We start from the raw sequence: 20,192 nt of genomic DNA, 5'->3' as shown, positions 1-20,192 counted from the left end.
GCCGACCTGACGCAAGATCCCTCGACCAAGGTTGAGGCGCCCGAGGTCCTACCATGGGGTCTGAAACTCCCTCGACCTCGCAGAGAGCTACAATTCAAATAAGCCTCGCCAAATTCTCTCAACCTCGGTGGGCGCTGTTGGGTCCGTGAGAAACCCGAGCCCCCCTTTAAGTCAAAATGACTCCGGAGGTCAACGAGGAAAGGAGGCAACCTACTCCACCATACGAAGCGTGACTCGGAGAATGCAAGAGGTACATCCAGCTAGACGCCCTCCTTGTTAAATTTTATCTACATATTGCTGAGCGGAATCCCAACGTTGGAGTCTTATCTCGCCCCAAAGTCGGGCCTCTCCAATGGGTCGGCTTAAGATCGACCCCCTAACTACATTATGCAGGCTCCGTTCGTCAAGTCTCCGCAATCTGTACGAAGGCTTCATAAATTAGGGCCCAACTCGGCTCTTCTACGTAAACTCCGACATCTAGCTGAGAAAGTGGTCCCGATCACGAGTGTATCAGCCAAACATGGATACCAAGGTAATTTTTGGAAATCCCAGCCTTGCTCACCGAGATCTCGGCAGAATCCGAGAACGATAACTACGAAAACCTTCGACGATGACTTACTTATTAGCCCGCGCTCCCTACGAGGGGTTCGGAGTTAAGTTCGGAAACCCGACTGAAATCTCCGAATAGCAGCAGGCATAGACCTAGTCCGGTCTTACTTGAAGGGCTAAGGCCCGACCTCGATGCCTTGGGATTTCCCTAAAGGCTAAACGTGATGACTTCCACGATTCTTAGATCCGAGCTATGGGACTTAGAGGAATTTTCTAAAAAACCTAAGACTCGGAGCTCCTTTTGGTCGGAATGACTAGAACCCGAGAAGGCTAAGACATAGCCCGGGAAAAGGGGACAACTTCGTTAAGCAAACCGAAAACTAAGATGTGAAGTTAGAGGTCGTCGAGGCAGTTAGCTAAGGCTCTAGCCTCGTTCGCAACAAAAAAGAAAGGCAAACACATAATGATGAAAGTGTTTTTCATTAACAGAAGGCCGAAGGCCGCTTACAAAATTGGAGGTCGACCATTTAAGAGCCGACCTCGGATACAATGAAAAAGAAAAGAAAAATACGCTAAGTCCTAAGCGGCGGGAGCAACGTCCGGGGGGTCGTCGGGCACATTGATGATCTCGAGGTTTTCAGCCGGCACAGGCTCGGGGTCGGGGGCAGGGGCCTCGGGTACCGCCTCCGGGACGGCGTCCGTCTCGGCCGCCGGAGCCGCCTCTATGGTGCCAACCGCCTCGGCCGCCCCCGTCGAAGGCTCGGCGGGGTCTTCTTCGTATATCCTCGCCTCGGATGTCAAAATGGTGGGGAGGGCTTCCACGTCGGACCCCAGGCCCAGGTCCTCCCTCGGACGGACCGTCGAGAGGTCGTACTGAGGGCAGTACCGGCGCATCTGAGCCCGGAAGTTCTCGAAACCTCGGAGGAACCCGTCCACTGTCTCCTCCTCCAACATGTCGCGGAACTCTTGCGACTCCTTGAAGAGCTCCACGGCATGTTCGGCTCGCTCGAGTGCCCTCCTCTCCCGGGCCTCAAGTTGCTCGATTCGGAGGCGGGAGACCCCGTCCTCATGCCTGAGGGCCGCGACCTCGGCCTGGACCTCCCCTAAGCGCGCCTCCGTGCCGCGCAAGGCCGACCTGGTTAGGGCGTGGGCGGCCTTCTCCTCCCCGAGCCCCTCCGCCATAGCGAGGCGCTCAGCCTCGGTGGCCGCCCACCGAGCCTCGGCCGCGGCCAACGCCGCCTCCAGCTCGGCGACTCTTTTCTTGGCCGGCTCCAGCTGTCGGCCGAGCTGTCGGACTTCTTCCCGACACCCGTGGGCGATGAACGCCAAGGTGTCGAGCTCGAGAATATGCTGAAAAAAAAGAAACGAGGGTATTGTGAGTTGAAAAGCACACAAGTACGCTAGTAACTCAAGGAAATTAAGAAGGAAGCTTACCCGGGCGGTGTTGCAGTAAGCGCTGCCAACGACCTCCTCCAGCGAAACATTCCGGAACACGGCCCGGTCCGCTGGAAGTACCGCACGCCGCAACATGGAGCGCGCGACCTCGACATCCTGAAAGGCCGAGCTCCTCTCGGGAATAGGGGAGTCCGGCTCGACCGACTCTTCTCGGAAAGCCCGGAAAGAGCTCGGCACGACCGGGCCCCAGGTCCCGGAGCCGCTCACTTCGGGGCCTCGAGCAAGCCCGGGTTCTGGCTGCTGCGGGGCCATGGACGACTCCCCCCGCTGGGCAAGGGGGGCAGGGCAAGGAGGGGCCGACGGGCCCGCATCACTAACGACCCACTCCCGCCTCGGGTCGGCTGCAGGGGCCCCCGCCTCGGGGCCACTCGTGCCGGCTGAACTGGAGGTGCCGTCCGACCTCGCCCTCTTCCGGGGCTGGGGCCTAGCTCCCCCGGCCTCGGCCTCTCGCCTCCTCAGGCGAGAGAAAAGTGATGTGTTGCTGGTCGGCAGGCGGGGAATATCTGAAATCAAAATTTCGTTAAGTGTCAGACCAGTGACAGTAAAAGCAAAGAACGAAGAAAAAATAAAATAATGTAACCACCCTTACCCTCGGGGCGCGCCGAGCTCAGACCTACGCTTGCTAGGGCATCCTCCCGCAGGAGCTCGGTCAGGTCGTTGCCCCTCCCGAGGGCTCGCACGGAGTCCAGGGTCCTCAGCTCCCTCCTCGAGGGCTCGGAGAGCTTATTGAGGGTCTTCAACCGAGGGTTCCCCCACCTCGGGTCGAACCCCCAAGGCGCCTCGGACGCCAGGAAGAAAAACTTCCCCTTCCACTCATGAATCGAGGAAGGGGCACCCTGGAAGAGTGACATACCGCCCCGAAAGGCGAAGTATAGCCACCCTGCATCCGCCGGGTTCTTCTTTAACAGAAAACACCGGCGGAAGAGGCCTACCGAGATCGGGATCCCGTGCCCGAGGCACAGGGACAAGAACCCGATTATGGTCCTCCACGAGTTCGGAGCCAACTGCGCCGGGACGAGCTGGTACTCGGCCAGCAGCTGGCTCACGAACTCGTGGGCGGGAAAACGCAGGCCAGCCCAAAGTGTCTCGCGGTAGACCGCGATCCGACCTGGGGGCGGCTGCGTCACCCTGTCCTCCGGCCCCGCAATTTCAAGACGAAACCCGGGCTGGAAGAAGAACCGGGAGCGGATCAGCTCCAACTCCTCCCCCGACAGGCTCGATCCCACCTCCTCAGGACCCAAACCCATTCCCACAGAAGAACGAAATAAAAGTTAAAAAAAGCGGAAAATGGAAGCTGGGGAGGAGAAGAAAAGAGGAAACCCTAGTGAAAACAGGGTGAAAACCTACTGGACATCGCCGGAAATCGCTCCGGGCACCGACGGCAAGGTTCGGTTGAGAAAGGAAGCAAGGGAGAAAGGCAACGAAAATAAGAAGCAGCCAAACAAGACCTTTAGGGCAACCTCGAGGGGTTTATATAGACCCCCTGACGGCCCAGATCGATGGGGTCGGTTCCCATCCCCCGATCGGGTTGCGCCACGTGTCGACCTCGGAAGCCGAGGCACCGTATTCACTCCGGATTAATAAATCGGGTATGAAATCGAAGCGTTGTCCCGTCGGATCTCGGGGCCTCATCATGGGTCTGCAAAATCAAATCGTCTTGAGGAACGAGCGGACGCCGCCCCGCTCCCCTCATTTAATAAGATCTGGGACACGTGGAGCCTCGATGTGGCCTCCACCTCTCCGGAATTGTGATCCAGTAACACGAAATCGGAAGCGTCCGACCTTGGGTCACGCCGCGTGTCCGTTTTAAACCCCGTAACGGCACACTCATTAATGAGCGAGAAGCCTCGATTATGGGATTGAGGCACCGCCTCGACGAGCTCGAGGACCCCCATCATTAATCCGCCGTAAGGCGATCCTGGCGATTCAAGAGACGCCACCTCCGCTTCAAGAAGCGTAATGATACGAGCTTCATCATAAGCTCACTGAATAAAGCAGCCTCGAGACGCCAAAGGGCGCAGGTTTCACCATGAAAGCTCCGAGAAGCGCAAGGGGGCGGACGAGACTCGCCCCCCAACCTCAGTGACAGACTTTACTTCCCACGTCCGAGCCCACAAGTCGCTCGAACTCGGAAGTCGGGGGGTAGTGTTGGGGGGAATAAGATTTTTTCCCAAATGACATAAATGCCCCTAAGAAGCCGTACAACTTCCGACCCCGGACGGCCGAAGTCGGCGTCCGACTTCGGAACGCCCGACCTTGAGACCTCCGACCTAAGAAAAACCCCGATGTTCGAGGTCTACTCTTGTCAGCCACCTACTACGGCCGTGCGCCTCAGAGGTCTGGCCGAGGATCATACCCTGACATTTATTGCGCATGGTCGCTGTAACCCTCCGGCTTACTCACCAATAAATGCGGATCTCCGGCTTACTCCACAATAAATGCGGATCTCCGGCTTACTCCACAATAAATGCGGATCTCCGGCTTACTCCACCATAAATGCGCATGGCTCCTGTCATCTACGGACTCTCAGCTCTCCACGGCAAATCAGCCCAGCAGAGTCTAGTCAACTATGATAAGTCTCCGATCTTGGCCATACCTCCGACACCAATGCAATAATTCGTCTGACAGCGTGCTAGTTCGGGTTATACGACGCCCTCACCGCCGACATTAGAGCAATGATTCGCCTGACCATGCGCCGACCTGAACAACATGCCGAGCCGTACTACGGCCTCGCCCTGTTACATCGCAGGTAAACCGACCCCCGCCTATAAAAGGGAGCCTTGGCCTCTCAGGAGGGGGTTGGAAGATTGATACACTCTACAGACATTATTTATCTCCCTTTCTACACTATTTGCCCCCTCCCTGACTTGAGCGTCGGAGGGCCGGCGCCGGAAAACCCGGCCACCGGTTCGTGTGCAGGCACCCGGACGGAGGACGCCGCCAACTGACGGATCGCCGCTTCGCCACGAGGACCTGCCGCCCCTTCTCTCCGACCGCCCCAGACGGAGGACGCCGCTCGCCGACGGACCGCCGCCCCGCCGTGAGAACTCATCGCCGCTCCCTCTCCTCGACCGAAGACTGCCCCCGGGTCCAATTTCCAGCAACAGATATGAATATGAATGTGAATCGGATATTGAATATATCTATGTTTTCTTATCTGAATTAGAATATAAATTGAATATTTTTTGGATATCAATCAAATTGGGGTAAAATGAAAACTAGCAATAAAAACATGATCATAAAAACAAAATTTAAAAATATAATTTTAACAAGTATTTATCAATAATAAAAGTTAATGATTTTATAAAAGATATACCGCTCAAGGTTGCTTGTCACCAAAGTAGATGGAATTTATAGCGCCTCCAAAGTATCAACTGGTTGCAATTCTCGGATGGAAACCTGGAAATGGACAGAACCTTCGAAATCCTAGTTATTTGAAGACGACGAAGAGGAAAGAGGGATGAAATAGACGAACGAGAGGGTTGAGCATTTCAGGCATGCGGGGTGATTCGAAAGATTTTATTTGAATCGGGTATTCCGTATTTAGGTTACTATCTTAAGTAACGGTCATCCGATATCTGAATTTTTTTTAGTTTAGGTTTGGTTAATTACTTAATTGATTTTCTAATTTAATTTAATTTATGCATTTTCTTTTCACTTACTTTTTGTTATACGGATATCTCAATCTGAATCTAAGAAAATTATGTGTATCCGTATCCACATCCATATCTAGGGGTGCAAATGGATTGGGTCGGATCCTGGGTGACCTCGATCTGATCCGATTTTTTGTTCGGGTCCTAATTTTGGACTCAGACCCGACCCGGTTGAAGATCAGGTCGGGTTGAGTCGGGTCCAAATCGGGTCCGAATCTGAATCGGGTCGGGTTTGGGTCCGAATCGAATCGGTCTTTTTTTTTTTTTTGTGCTTTTGGAAAAGAATTTAGACAAATCTAATTTGGTCATATAATAATTATGAGGTACTGGGTGATCCCATGAGTTGAAAGACTTACAATTGACCTCCAGTCAGAACCGATGACCCATAAGTTACTAACTAAGTCGGTCTACAAGCCAAATTTCATATCACACTATTTTTTGTCTATATGACTGATTGGACGGAAATGGTGTCTCCCAGCTCCCCTCCCACGAGGGCAAAAAAAATCCCAGACCTTCTTCCAAAATTCAAATCCATTGCAGAAAACCGACATATGACCCATATTCAGTTCAGTGTTTCCTCGCTTCCTCCCTGCAAAAATTAAAAAAAAATAAGGAAAAAAAAAAAGCCAGCTACCGAGACACCAGAGGTATCAACAGTGTAATAGATCGAGAGAGAATTCTGACGGACCAATAGTGCCACGACCCACATAAAAAAAAAAAAATCTCTTTTGCTTCCCCCCCCCCCTCTCTCTCTCTTCGGGTCCATTCACATCGGGTCGGCTCCGTTCGGTAAACCTAAACCCGACCCAAAAAATGATTCGGGTTCAGTTTTAGAACCCGACTCGGACCCGCGAATCCTAAAATTCGGGTCGGGTCGGATCGGGTCTATGCGGGTCGGGCTCGGATCGACCCGACCCATTTACAGTCTTATTCATATCTGAAATTTTTTGAACTAACTATCCGAATTCGTATCTGGATCCAATAGGACCAAAAACAGTATCCAAATTCGATTCAAATCGAATATGAAAATGGATATGGTCGGATATAATCCAACATGCTTTCAGCCCTAAGCTATTGCCATCTTAGGAAAAAAAATTAGGATAAAAGAGGAGGCTTCTTTTTCATATAAATTGGATGCATTAAATTAAAATAAATAGATATTAAAAAATTGCTTAGGAAGACCTATCAAGAAAATTTATAACATAGATCCTATGTGGTTCACCATGTAAGATGTCATTCAATCAGCAGCACTATGAGCTTCTCTATAAATATATATATATATATATATATATATATATATATATATATATATATATATATATATATATATATGAAACCTCAATAAAGAACAATAAATGCATCAATCTCCAGCAATCTTTAATAATAGATGCACATTACCATCAACAAGAGATGGATCAAAGAGCCATCATAGAGACACCCTTACAATAAATTTGTGAAACCCTCAATGAATATATAGCACAAGCCAGCCCTTCCTAGGCTGCATGCAATTTTGCCACCAAAACTATAGTATCAAAAAACCCAACACCACTGCTACTGGAAAAAACACCACTATTATTTCTGATGACAAAGGCTACTCCACCCGAAGCAACAAGTATGTTCTTGTGAAGATGCAAAAAGTATCAAAAAAAAAGAGCCACAAATTGCCCTTGCTGTCAAAGATCTCTCCCTAGCAGCCGCATCAAAAATTTCATTAGCCTAAGTAGAAGCTTTTAGGAACGTGTAGTGCCAAAACAACATTATTGCACTAAGAAAATGAATAATTTCTTAAACATTACCTTCGTGCAGATATTTGGATGATGACACCCGGTTCCTTCTGAAACCTGGTGTGAAGCCTACCCCTTAACCCAAAAAAAAAAAGATCCTCTTCATTCTTCCAACAAATCCTTGATGTACTGACCCTGATGCGAGAGGTTCCTTTCTCTTTTTGGTAAATTAGATGGATTAAATTAAATGAGAATAGATGCATTCATGGGAGTCTGAAAATAAAATATTAAAAAATGGAATAAAAAGATACATCGAGGAATCCCATAGAGAAGACCCGTATGGTTTAACACATATGACGCCATCCAGGTAGCAGCACTATTAGCTTTTCTATAAATATGTGAAACCTTAATAGATAGTAGTTATCATATTACTCTGTAGCAATTCTGTAAAAATGAATGAATCCTACCTTCAACATAAGACGAATCAAAGAGTCATCTGATAATTGTCATAGAATTACCCTCTAAATAAATCGGAAGCCTATAGTATATAAACAACATAATTTAATTCCTCCCATATCGTCCACAACTCAGCCATCAGAACCATGGTGTCAAATACCTTAACACCACCTGTTACTAGAAAAGCACCACTAGAATATTAGATAACAAAGCCTGCTCTACCTAAATCATCTCTCCAATGCATTGCTATCAAAATTAATCTTGAGGAAGTAGGAGGGGGTGGCTCCTAAAAGAAATATGTTATCTGAGAAGACACAAAGAATGCTAAGAAAAGCCATAGATTGCTCCGGCTGTCAAAGATCTTTCTGCAATGGCCGCCTAAAGATGTTCATAAGTTTGGGCGGAAGCTTTCAGAAGAATTAATCTAGCACTCCGCCACATATTGTGGAAGATGCGATCATTTCTTACCAACCAAATATTGTAAGCAACATAACAAGCCAAAATTGCTTCCTCCTTTCGATAATTACCGAAAAAACTCTCTAATAATGCATAGAAACCCCTCCACTAACAGAGATGAAAAAGCGGCCGAATTCTCTAATATACGAGGTTTCTTTAATACCCCACTCATTCTAACTTAGACGAAGCTAGATGACTTAAACGACCTGAGTTCCTAATTGGAGGGGATGCTTGTGCTTGGTCTGCCGAAGAAATCTCTCTATTTTCAATTGTTTCGTGAGACATGAAGAAACTTTTAGACATAACCAAATGTTACATAGGTCCCTGATATTTTCTCCAATGCTTGGTCTCTCTTGTCTTTGCTCATTGTTTCCAATATCGTTTATGATGCTCCGAGGACATGGATCATTCATTTATTCTTGTAGATTTTCCACTGTGGTGGAACCTCTTACCGCTATGTCTCCGTCTCACCGCAGCCTATGATGCATATGGCTTGCAAAGCCTAGGCAACATGGGAAGAAATGGGCCTTGAGTTGTTGTTGGGTTTACTGGCTGCTCTAAAGGACCGAAGATTTCTTTTTTTCTAATTTTGTTGGCTGTACTCATATTCATTTAGTGTGAGAAGCCGGTGTATTTAAAAAAGAAAAGAAAAGAAAAGAAAAGAAAAGAAAAGAAAAGAAAAGGGGACTGAAAGATATCATTTGGGGTTCAAAGTTCCCTGTACATTCTTGAGTGAGCATGGGTACCAATTGCCGCTGCCTTCCGGGCCTAGCGTTCCGTCCTGTTTCGTAGGGAATTTGCTCTGCTCGTCTTGGGTTGAGTCCTTTCCAAGGGTGTCAATGTTAGTCCAAAGGCGTGTTTAGCGTTGCTCTCTATACAAAGATAGTGTTGGCCTCTAGAAAGAGAAAAAGAGAAATTTTTATTTTTTTTAAATATATATATATAGGCAAAACTAGATATTTTATATTGTCCTTAAGCAAATACATTTATAAGAATCAACATATAAAATATTCAAAAGCTAAGTAGAAGTCCATAAACTTGGCCAACTACACTGTTCACCTTCCAATAAACATATACTGCCTCAAAAGAATATAGATTCGCCATCACATGCCAGCAATCTTGCACCAGAAGATGAGACCCAACATCTGGATATGAAGAAGCCGAAAGCCATATAATAGCTGCCCTGAAATCCTCCCCCAGTAGGATATGCGAAGCACCCAAAACGTGCATGGCATAATTTAAACCTTCACATATTTCTTAGAGTTCTTGTGCAAGCATTTTTCGCATAATGCTAGCAAACATTTATGCTTTCTAGGAAGAGTTTTTCTCTATAGAAGTCGAAAACCATTTCTTTTTTTTTTTCAAGGTAATCCCAAACATTCCCCAACTGTCACATTGGACGAAGGCAGTCTTGGGAACCCTTTAGCCTAGGCCGAGGTGAGAGGGCGGATATGCTCCAAAGAGGTCTCCAAAGAGAGAATATAATTTCTAGTGCCACACCCTTCATGAGACAATTCTTTGGAAACGTAGGTTTATCAATCCTGATGTTCACGTCCAGTGTCTTTAACCAACTGACCATGTTGAACAGCCATTAGGGCTTATTAAGGGGAGCATCTTTATGTTGGAAGAATATTCACATCAAACATAAAGGGTTTTTTCCCTTTTTTATTAAAAAAAAAAGGGAATTCCAACAACATATTATATGTATCTAATGGAGGATCATTCAGATGCTTGGCATATATAGCACCAATGTCCAATAATATCATTAAGGAGTTAGATTTATCCAACTCATACAATTGTTTCCTGAGATGCTGGAAAAATCTATGTTACCTGCAAAAAACCCAAAACAGCTCGACATTGTGTCCATAATATCCTCAGCTTAAAATACCATAATGGATAGACTACTTTTAGTGCAAATGCACTAAAATGCTATGAATAGATCAAGAAAAGAGTCTAATTCCGAGCTCAAAGTGAATTTTTAGGACAAAACAGCATGTTGAGAGTTTTAAGAAAGCAGACAGAGACCGAAGCAACACAGACAATGTCTCATTTTGCCTGAGGATGTGAAGCAATAAAGTCAACGGCTACGTTGATGGAATCAATCTTGTCTGCTTCGTTGTCTGGGATCTCAAACCCAAATTCTTCCTCTAGGGCCATGACAATCTCTACAGAGTCCAAACTGTCCAGACCAAGGTCCTTCTGGAAATGAGCATTTGGTGTGACCTGCACAAAGATCACAATATTAGACCACTCTTTCATTAGTAGTATATCAATTTACAGTGTCAAGTTTGGCCAATGATGTTACAAATTTTTGGCATTCATGAATTTGGAACCAACAATTTTCAGATGCATTTTATTACATTTTTCTACAATAATTCTCCATAGGCTAGTAACTCATCATTGTTACTCGCAATTGTTGAATAACAATAGTAGCGATGCTGACAATAATGATGAACATCTACCAACATGCCATTGCAGCCAGTCTTGCAAAATACCACAGGGCAATACTTGAGCTGGTCAAAACAGCAAGTTATACTCTTTGGTGGGCAATGTAATATTCCAAACAAGCATATTCTAAAAATTTTAATTATTTTATGACAAAAAACATACCACCTCAATATTTTATTCTTATAAAAATTACAGCTTACGTAGCAACATCTCAAAGATGCCGCAGCATTTTAAAATTTTTACATAATCCCCATCATGCAGAATAAGTATAATTTCTTGAAGAATATTGGCCGAACATCACTCTGAAGTAAATGTTGTCCCTCTTCTGCTCTGTTACGCAACTCTGGTTTAATACTTTTTAGCCGCATCCTTCTTGACATCACTACAACTCATCATGTTATGCTGTTTTATGTTCTATATTCTTTTTATTTCCACATATTCATATGGCCCACAATGTGGGCCTCATGTGACTCATAATATTTGTCCTCAAAAGTCCCCCAAGTTTGCAGGAACACTTCCTCTAGCCTCATCTATTACTGTTTAAAACATCTTTCGATCATGATTGAGGCATAAATTTTAAGTAGGTAGTATGTATAAACATTCCACCCTATTCACAAGCTACATAGCTTGTTTTAGTTCTAAATCTTTGACCCATTAACCTTGATAAATTAAATTTAGCATTAGACATTAAATTTCTCCTGTCAAGCAGCAATACATCATTTGAGAGTTAAATACTATATGGTCCCTCCAGAATCAATAATCCATTTATAATACTCTAATATGATGATGGTTTAAAAGTTGATTTCTCGTGCAGGCTCAGGTAAAAATTTCATTGTGGTGTCACAGCTACATGTATTACTGCTCCATGCATGTTTGTGACAATATGAAGATCGTCCTTTGGTATATGCTATCGATCAGTTACCTTCAATATGCCAATAAGGCAGATAAATCTTGCTCTTGTCTAGATTTTTTTCATCAATTGCCTATGCATGTCACATATCTAGTTTTTTTTTTTTCAATTGCATGATCGTGCATTATTTTTTTAAATTTTCAATATAATGATCTTCTATAAGCAACATCCTTGCAAGAAAACCAAAATTGGAACTCAAGCATCAACTCTTCCAAGGAGAGATTTGAATGCAGCCTTAAGAATGTAAAGAATAGCATTTCAAAATCTGAGGAAAAAGCTACGAATGAATGTGAAGAAACATCAAACCTGCAGAAGAAGGAGAAAAATAGCAAAGTGCACATAGATACAACCTCTTGTCAAGGCATTAGAATGCTAATCTTTAGTATAAAAATTCAAATAAGAAACAAAAAACCATTTTCCTTTGATTAAGTCAAATGAATGTGATCTATAATTGTATTAATGCAGGAATCAGATGATTTCATGTGACATTTCATTGTCTATTCTCTTCTCTATTATATTTAATTCAGATAAGTTCATGTTGTTTCCCGAAATTCTTGAGGCTAAGTGATGCAATGTTTCACCAAACGCATATAGAACCTTAATCATGCTACAGAAGAATACATGCATCCAGGGTGCAATTGAAGGAGTCACAATGGTAACAACTCAGAAAATCCTTCTAATATGGCTTATGCACTATTAAGTAATGCTGATAGGCTCCAGCTTGAAGAATGAAAGGGGAAAAATACAGAGGAATCTATGAGTTCTTTTTTTTGGGGGGGGAGGGGGCGGGGGGACGGAGGAGCGTAGGGGAGAAAGGTGATATGATAAAGATGGCAAGACCTTGAAACATTCACAAAATTTGAGGTTGCAGGATTTATCCAGCTTTTAGAAAAAGATACGGAAGATAATAATTGAACCTTTTTCATCATTAAATTAAGCACAACATGGTACCAGTCTTGTAATGGATCATAACATCACATGTTTATTTGGAATGTGATTAATTTAGTGAATAACTATAAAATAGAAAACCAAAAAAATATAGCAAATAACACAAATGTGAAAACAAGGAAGAGGAAACTGAGAAATTTGAGGTACTGCATCTATTATTATCCATAGGCCAATAAAAAATTAGTAATATATCAAGGATGAGAACAGGTACAGATTGAGATAATGAATAAAGAACTGGGGCAAAGATCTAAGAAATTTGGTTAGAAAAACATCAAGGCAACAAGACCTACTTCTGCACATGCTGAGTTATTATCTATTCTAGAAGTCACAGACAAATAGTGTTCTAGGAATGCCCATGGGATACTATCAAACCATATTCATAATCAGCATCAGCAGGAATTGTGAACAAAGCCATTCAAACATATTTCAAGCTATTTCAGTTTTCTAACCACTTTCTTTCAATTAAATGTTACTTCACCCTCTGCTGTCTATGCTTGGGAATAAGACCATGGTGCATGAAATTAGAACAGCAAGAACTCATGTATATTACTACGGATAGATGCATATAGACTAAAGTTTAAATGTTAGCTACGATGCTGCATTTATATAATTTTAATAACACTTCTCAAAATTATTAGTTGAACAACACCAAGAAAACAATAAAAAACATTTCTTTTTTTAATCAAGCGCAAAGAGAAGGAAAGCACAATACGATCGGCAAACTAACTCAATGGAAAGACGCCAACAGGATCATATAGTTTGGATTTGTGGATTCAAACCAAATTTATGCAGTAAAACAAATATATAGATAAAAATTAATGGGACGTATCATTAAAACACACGACATAAAATGCTAATCGTGTGACGAATTATGATAATTCGGAAAATTCCAAACGCCGAAACACGTGGAATATGACAATAAAACGGTTCCTTAAGATTTAAGAAGAGTTTCAGCAATGAAATAAACCGTAAATGAACCCTAATTTCCAAGCTAACACTCGAATCAGAGAAACCCTAGACTTAGGAGGAATGGGAGGATTTGGGGATTGAGATTACCTTGGAGGGATCGACTTTCTGGAAGTTCTTGACAACGGTGACGATCCGATCGGCAACCTCAGACTTGTCGAGGAAGGTGCCCCTGGCCTCATCGGAGAAGGCGCGGCGGTGGAGGAGCTGGGAGAAGGAGAGGGGGGCTGCCGGCCGAAGAGGCGCCGGAGATGTCACCATCACCCTGAGGTGCTTCAGGAGAGCGCTTCTTGCCGCCGCCGCCGCCATTGGAGAGAAGAGCAAGAAAAAGCTCGGAGCTTTATGAGCGATCTCTTCCTCGTGTTTTATCGCGAAGGGAAGAAACTACCCTTCGAGAACCCTTTCGAGTTCTGTTCTGGTGCTCCCGCGGAGCAGTGGGTTGCCCTTCCTCGCTCCCTCCCCCCTCCTTTCGGGGGATGGGCCGGAGAAAGCCCATTGGATTATATTAAAATCCGTGCACACTTGCGTTGGGACGTTGCCCATACCAAAATAAGTTCTTCTAAATGGATCGAACTCAACCAAGCCAAGCCTAGCTCGAGTTCAACTTAAGCCAATCTTAGGTTAGCTTTACTCTCTCTTTTTTTGAGCCAAATTCAAATTATTCACAAACAAGTCATTTAAATGATTTAATGACATTTTGAAGACTTTCAATATATACATGCATTCATATGTATGTATGTGGAATGTATGTATGTTGGGGGGGGGGGGGGGAGAGAGAGAGTTGATTTCTACAATTATATATGGGTTTTATAATGGAAAGCATTCTTTTTTTGATAAATTATGTTCATCTTCTAAAGAAAATAAAAGGTTGTACTTATAAAAAATTAACATGATACTAAAATATTTTATTATTTATTTCTTTATATTTCAAGCGTATTACAGCTAAAGATAAGATGGTCATAGAGGTCATTTTGTTAAAATATTTTAAGCTTATTATCTACTTTTATGACTATAAATATCTATGACCAAAGGACATATTTTTATAAGAAAAATGGCAATTAAGCTTATTACCTATGCTAATTTGCAAGTTGCCACTAGCCATTGGCTTCCCAATGAGGTAACAAATATAAGGTGAAGAAGCCTCATTCAAAGAAGGGTCGTAGCATTGTCAACCACATCTCAATTGTCCGCTCACTCTTGAAGAAAAGAAAATAATTTCTTAAATAATTTTTCTATCATATTTACATGAATAATTCTCTTACCATGTGATATAAAAGGACTCATGCAATGCCCAATAATGCCATATAGAGGATTGATTGATTACAAACTTTTGGCATTATCAACTGCTCTTCGAGACACAGGGAGAAAATGAAATATTATCAAATACTTTAAATTTTAGTTACCGAAGAAATGCCATGATGGCCTAATTCTATGACAACTTTTTAATTAAAAGCTCTGTTATTGAAAGCTTTAACCCCAAAACTCTACTTTCTAAAGAAATGCCATGATGGCCTAATTGAGAGATGCTTAGGACATTCACCTACTTCTATGATTGAGCAAGCCCAAGTTTCTAGCAAATAGGAGTATCAGCACAAAGGGATCCTCTATGAAAATGTCTCCACATGAGCTTGCTTGTGGATATTGAACTTGAATCTAGAATATTGTTTTATCAATTCTCTAAAGTAAAAAAGAAAGCCTCTCCATCAATCATCCCATTAGTTCTATTATTGAAATGGATCTCGAGTGAGCAATCTAATCCAGTATCCATCATATTTCCACCGCTAACTCTCGAATATATGGTTTAAATTCTTGTCAAGAGGCATGTGCTTAAAATTAGAGGGTTACCACCCATCGAAATATCAAATAGGGCATCAATTATGGAGTCATCATCACCCAATATGGTCCATCATGATGTTAACAACTTTGCTAACAATTTTGTGAAGGAGTATTACTCCATCAATCTGAAGTGAATCTATACTTCGCATATATGATCATACACCATAGATTTGTGGTGCAAAAATAACAAGCTTGCTAATTGCTTTCACAAGAAAGGCATACTGGTGCATTATATAAGGTATTGCCTATATATTATACAATGGGTATAAGATATTAGAATCTCAAAACTTCTTTGAATTTTTCAAAATTTTAATTAAAGTATGACTTACAGATGGTCCTAAGGTCCAATAAAACAATAAGATTGTCGGTATGATCGAAGAGTTTGTGATTAGCTTGTGCCCAGTGCAAAATCTGGCTCGCTTATTCACTAAACGAGCTAAGAAGAACTTCAAAACTAAGTTCGAATCACCTCGAGTTTTAGTTGAGCTCGAGAATTGTTCATGCAGCTCCACCCTCAATCCAAGGGTTAGTTGAACCTAGATAGTTGAAAACTTGCCCAAAGGTTTCCAATTTGGGCCCCGGAGGTAGGACCCAAAAAGTCGTTCCAGGCCCAAATAACCTTAGCCCATTATCATCCCTATCTCCATCCTTCTGCACCACATCCTCTCTACTTATCCATAACCTAAAAACTTTCCTTCAACCATTGGAATGCTATGAAATTACCTCTAGAAAGCTAAGCAAGAGCCGGCATCAAAGATCAGTAACAAGTTCACATCACAGTTTAGTCCAAGCAATTCTAACAAGCTTCCATTTGATGAGAGGCCCACCTTGGAATAAGTGGTGGGCCACTGCTTAAACTTTAAGAAAGGAGAAGAATAGGAAAGATGAGCGAACTCGTCTGATAACATCACAGAGAGGAAGACTTGGAAGGGAACCATGAGAATGATATTGACCAGACTAAAGGCATATTTCATTAGAATAAATAGCTTCCATTCTAACTGATTTGGTTGGAGAAAAATTTCATTTCAATTCCAATTTTAGGGGGAACGGGAATGAGAATGTCCCAGTCCTCCAAAACCCAATCTCGATTCTCCCCTAAAATTCAAATTCCATTTCGACTCTAATTCCGATTCCAATCACAAACCAAACTCATTGGAGAATATGGTAATATCGATTTCCATTCCAATGCATTTCAATTCTGGAACCAAATGCACCTTAAGTTCATTGGATAGGGAAGTGGTGTTCAGATTTCAATAACATGGATCATTCATCAGGGGGCTGTCATCTGCCAATCTCTGGCTATATTTGGGAATAAAATATCAGCTGCTATGGTACCTATTCATGCAAAATAATTGTTTGTCACGTAAAAAAAAATGCTGTTACTTGTTCAAGCTACTGCTGATTAATTCAAAGATTATTTTTTTTCAGATAACATAAAGATTCAAATGCAGCCATTGTTCAATTTAAATGAATGCTAAATCCACTTGCAACCTGCATGAACATAATCACTAAACACATGTCCCCCTTTTTTTGTGATGCGTATGCCCTAACTACTAATCGAAAGTTTTTTTTTAAAAAAAAAAGCTGTTAAAAGGCCTAAACATTGATTACAAGAAGTCCAATGAAAGAGTGTACAAGATACACACACTATATTATCATATATATTTACAAAATGGTTCCATCAAATACATAATCGACGACGTACATCGCGAACATACATGATACCGCATCTCTTGATCCTAAGACCTCATTCTTGGATGTCCAAGGGTTTGAAATGCTTGCCATCTATAAGATAGGTACCAATTGCTAAGCGAACTGCCCATACATCTTTAGGCTTCCTTGCTACAATTCTGCATTGATTATAATATGCTAAGATAATTATGTATTGAGTTGGCCATCCATTTACAAGCAATAACTTGAAAAGATCCTGAATCATGATAAAACTTAAAATCAATCATGCAACAATAGGTGCATTTGCTTATGGGAGATTTGCGATTGGACATAATAGGAGGTTCAGATAATAACATGGTAAGAGGTGTCAAAAGTTAGGATAACAAAATTAAAAAAAAAGAGAGAGGAAGAATAGGCACATAAACTAATTGATGTTATTATTCATATAAGTTCATCTAAAAAAATCATAGAAGAAGCCAAAATAACAATTTATGGACAAATACCACCATCTATAAACATTACTTAGATATGCCATGGATAATTCATGAAAAAAATAATAAAACCTATAATAATTCAACAATGCTCAACTTCTTTAGCTATAAGATAATAGTTAGGAGAATCATCTCGGCAAATGACTCGACGAGAATAATAGAATTACTACTATTCAAAAATTTTCTAATAGTTCAAGAATGATGTTGCTTTAGTTATATATGATTGCAATAACATTGACAGAAAAATTTGTGAGAGATGAGTCATGCTACCTTCCCACATCACCTGCCTTGACTAATCCGGAGTTGGCTCTCAACGTAGGTATCGGGCTGGCGGTCTTCAACATCGGCGGAGCCTCCACGACGATGATCGGCGACCCTACTCTTAGATCGGTATCGCCGTTGCCGATTGCAGCTTCTTTGGAGTCTGATGTGCAACGATTGACCGGAACAACCCTTCTGAATCGGTAGCTTAATTGGTTGGGCTGCTGCAATGGAGGAATTGGTGGTAGGAGTGTCCATGATAGAATGGTGTGAGAAGTAGACATACTAAAGAGAGATGGATTTTGTTGGGCCTATGGTGTTCAAATTGGGAGTGGGTCTTGGTGCCTAAACTAGTCCAATTCAATAAGAAAACTTGGCATCCAACTTTGGTTCAATCACCACTCAATAAGCTTCTTCTCTCCTTCATTGGGTTTGCTCTCCTTCCACTCCCACCTTTGAAAAGAAAAAACACAAAAAAAAAACACAAAAAACACATATTAAACATAGACAAGGGAGACTCAATTTATATTGAATTGGGAGGACTGGAGGGATTCATGGAGAGCTCAAACTAGAACTTTGAGCTTGACAAAACTATATTAAATGCTGGAAATCAGACAAAAGCTTCTTTAATATGCATACGTTCGGTAATATAATTATTATAGTGAATAGAAAACTACTCTTATCGAATTATTTCATATGCTGCGGTCTTACCAGGATCAGTGGGATGGTGAGGTTTTTGGCGACGGTTGGAGAGGCCGAAGTGTGCTCTGCTCTGGTGTGCCGTGGGGAAGGAGATGATGATGAGAAGAGTTGTGTCAGGGAAAATGGATGGTTGAGATAATTTTGATGAGTATTGTGGACGTCAGATCTGGTGCCACTTGGAAGCCCTTTGGCTCCCCGGAAAAATATCATTCATCTTCGTTGAGCTTGAGCCCCACAAAGCCAATTCGGAACCTTCCACCTTATCCCATGGTGGGATGACAGCATGGTCCTGGGAGTCGCACAATTAATATCTCCCATCATCATCATCACAAATTATTAGACGGATCAGATTCATCAGGGACTAAGATATAATCATCCTATATGGGTTTTTTTTTTTTAGAAAATGACATTCATATAGTTCTTATATCAGGTACAGCCTGCCAAGTCAGAAAAAATAAAATGATACGAGAGAGAGAATCTTAGTGGCAGTAGTCCAAAAAAACTCTCCGAACCCCGTCTGCAACTCTATTCGTCTCCCAATATACATGTGCTACCTGAAAGGAAGCCAACCCTCTGACCAGTCTGCGAGTCTCAAAAATCAGTGGATGACCATCTTCATATCGATCACCTTCCCGCATCCAATCGATCACCGTGGAGGAATTCCCTTGAGGTATATTCTGTCTCCATCAAGTATTTTTCTCGCATAGAAGATACCCTCCCATGCTGCCCGAAGTTCCGCCTCAATGGTAGTCAAGCCAGGGGAGCGCCGACCTCCTGCCTCAACGAAACTGCCATGGTGGTCTCTGATGGATTCATTTTACTCTCCTGGGGGATAAAATTTTAGGTGAATTCATTTCATTCTAGGTCCATAGTAGATCCGATCTATTTAATAATTTCTTCGTCAACTATGCCTCGCCATGTGGTGGACGGTATCATGCAGAAGCTTTGCTAATGCCATTGTAATCATGGATAGAAGAGATAAGATAAAGAATTCATAGCTTACCTTTGGAATGTATTCTTACCTTACTTTAATTTGGCTTTCTTTTTCTTGGAAAAACTAGCCAACATCAAGAGAGGAGGGAAATATTACGAGGGTTCTTTCTTGATAGCTTTGTACGTCCACGCTCTCTCTGATAAAATATTAATTCGGCGCTGTTCCTCCAGAAACATAAAAGAAGTGCATCTACAAAATATGAAGTAATTGTATCCGTCTTCTAATTTGATGAAAGAGAAACACAATAGTAACACTAACATCAGACATTTTGTAGTTGTTACGTGATTTTCTAATTGCAATACTTTACATATTGTTAATAGAGCTACGGATTAGGTTGCGTTCTTTGTGGTAGTACTCCAATAATGTGTGTTGTGGGCTAACGGTGCACCAGTACTATACTTTCTATGGGATATTTTATTTCCGATCTCCATTAGATATTTTCATTATGAGTTGTGTTGCTGGAAATTGGACCCGGGGGCCGCCGTGAAGCCGGGGAAGGAGGAGCTCCGCTGCTGCAGGGGGCGGACGGCGGTGCGCCGGCTGGCTGCGTCCTCCGCTGCGGGGGGGTGTGCAAGTCCTGCAAGGAAAACCGGTGGCCGGGCTCTCCGGCGCCGGCCCTCCGATGCCTAAGTCAGAGGGGGCAAGTATGTGGAGAGAGCAGGGAAGAGAGTA

At 42.8% G+C, this 20,192-nt stretch overlaps 2 protein-coding genes across 2 annotated transcripts; both read right to left on the bottom strand.

The window, feature by feature from the left end:
• Positions 1-10,021: 10,021 nt before the first annotated feature.
• On the bottom strand, positions 10,022-14,051 carry LOC103714672 (acyl carrier protein 2, mitochondrial-like). Its single transcript, XM_008802013.3, has 2 exons — positions 13,656-14,051; positions 10,022-10,516 (listed from the first exon to the last, which is right to left on the bottom strand). The coding sequence occupies exons 1-2, from the start codon at positions 13,872-13,874 to the stop codon at positions 10,340-10,342; spliced, it is 396 nt and encodes a 131-aa protein (XP_008800235.2). The 5' UTR covers positions 13,875-14,051; the 3' UTR covers positions 10,022-10,339.
• A 2,935-nt stretch (positions 14,052-16,986) lies between these two features.
• On the bottom strand, positions 16,987-18,646 carry LOC103714673. Its single transcript, XM_008802014.3, has 3 exons — positions 18,536-18,646; positions 17,834-18,277; positions 16,987-17,251 (listed from the first exon to the last, which is right to left on the bottom strand). Exons 2-3 carry the CDS (start codon positions 18,106-18,108, stop codon positions 17,149-17,151), a joined length of 378 nt encoding a protein of 125 aa, XP_008800236.1. The 5' UTR covers positions 18,109-18,277; positions 18,536-18,646; the 3' UTR covers positions 16,987-17,148.
• Between the last annotated feature and the right edge of the window lie 1,546 nt (positions 18,647-20,192).

Source organism: Phoenix dactylifera, chromosome 13 (genome assembly GCF_009389715.1).
Source record: "Phoenix dactylifera cultivar Barhee BC4 chromosome 13, palm_55x_up_171113_PBpolish2nd_filt_p, whole genome shotgun sequence".
In the NCBI taxonomy this organism is placed as follows: Eukaryota; Viridiplantae; Streptophyta; class Magnoliopsida; order Arecales; family Arecaceae; genus Phoenix; species Phoenix dactylifera.
The sequence above is the reverse complement of the archived record's forward strand: the minus strand, read 5'-3'. Positions and strand labels throughout refer to the sequence as shown.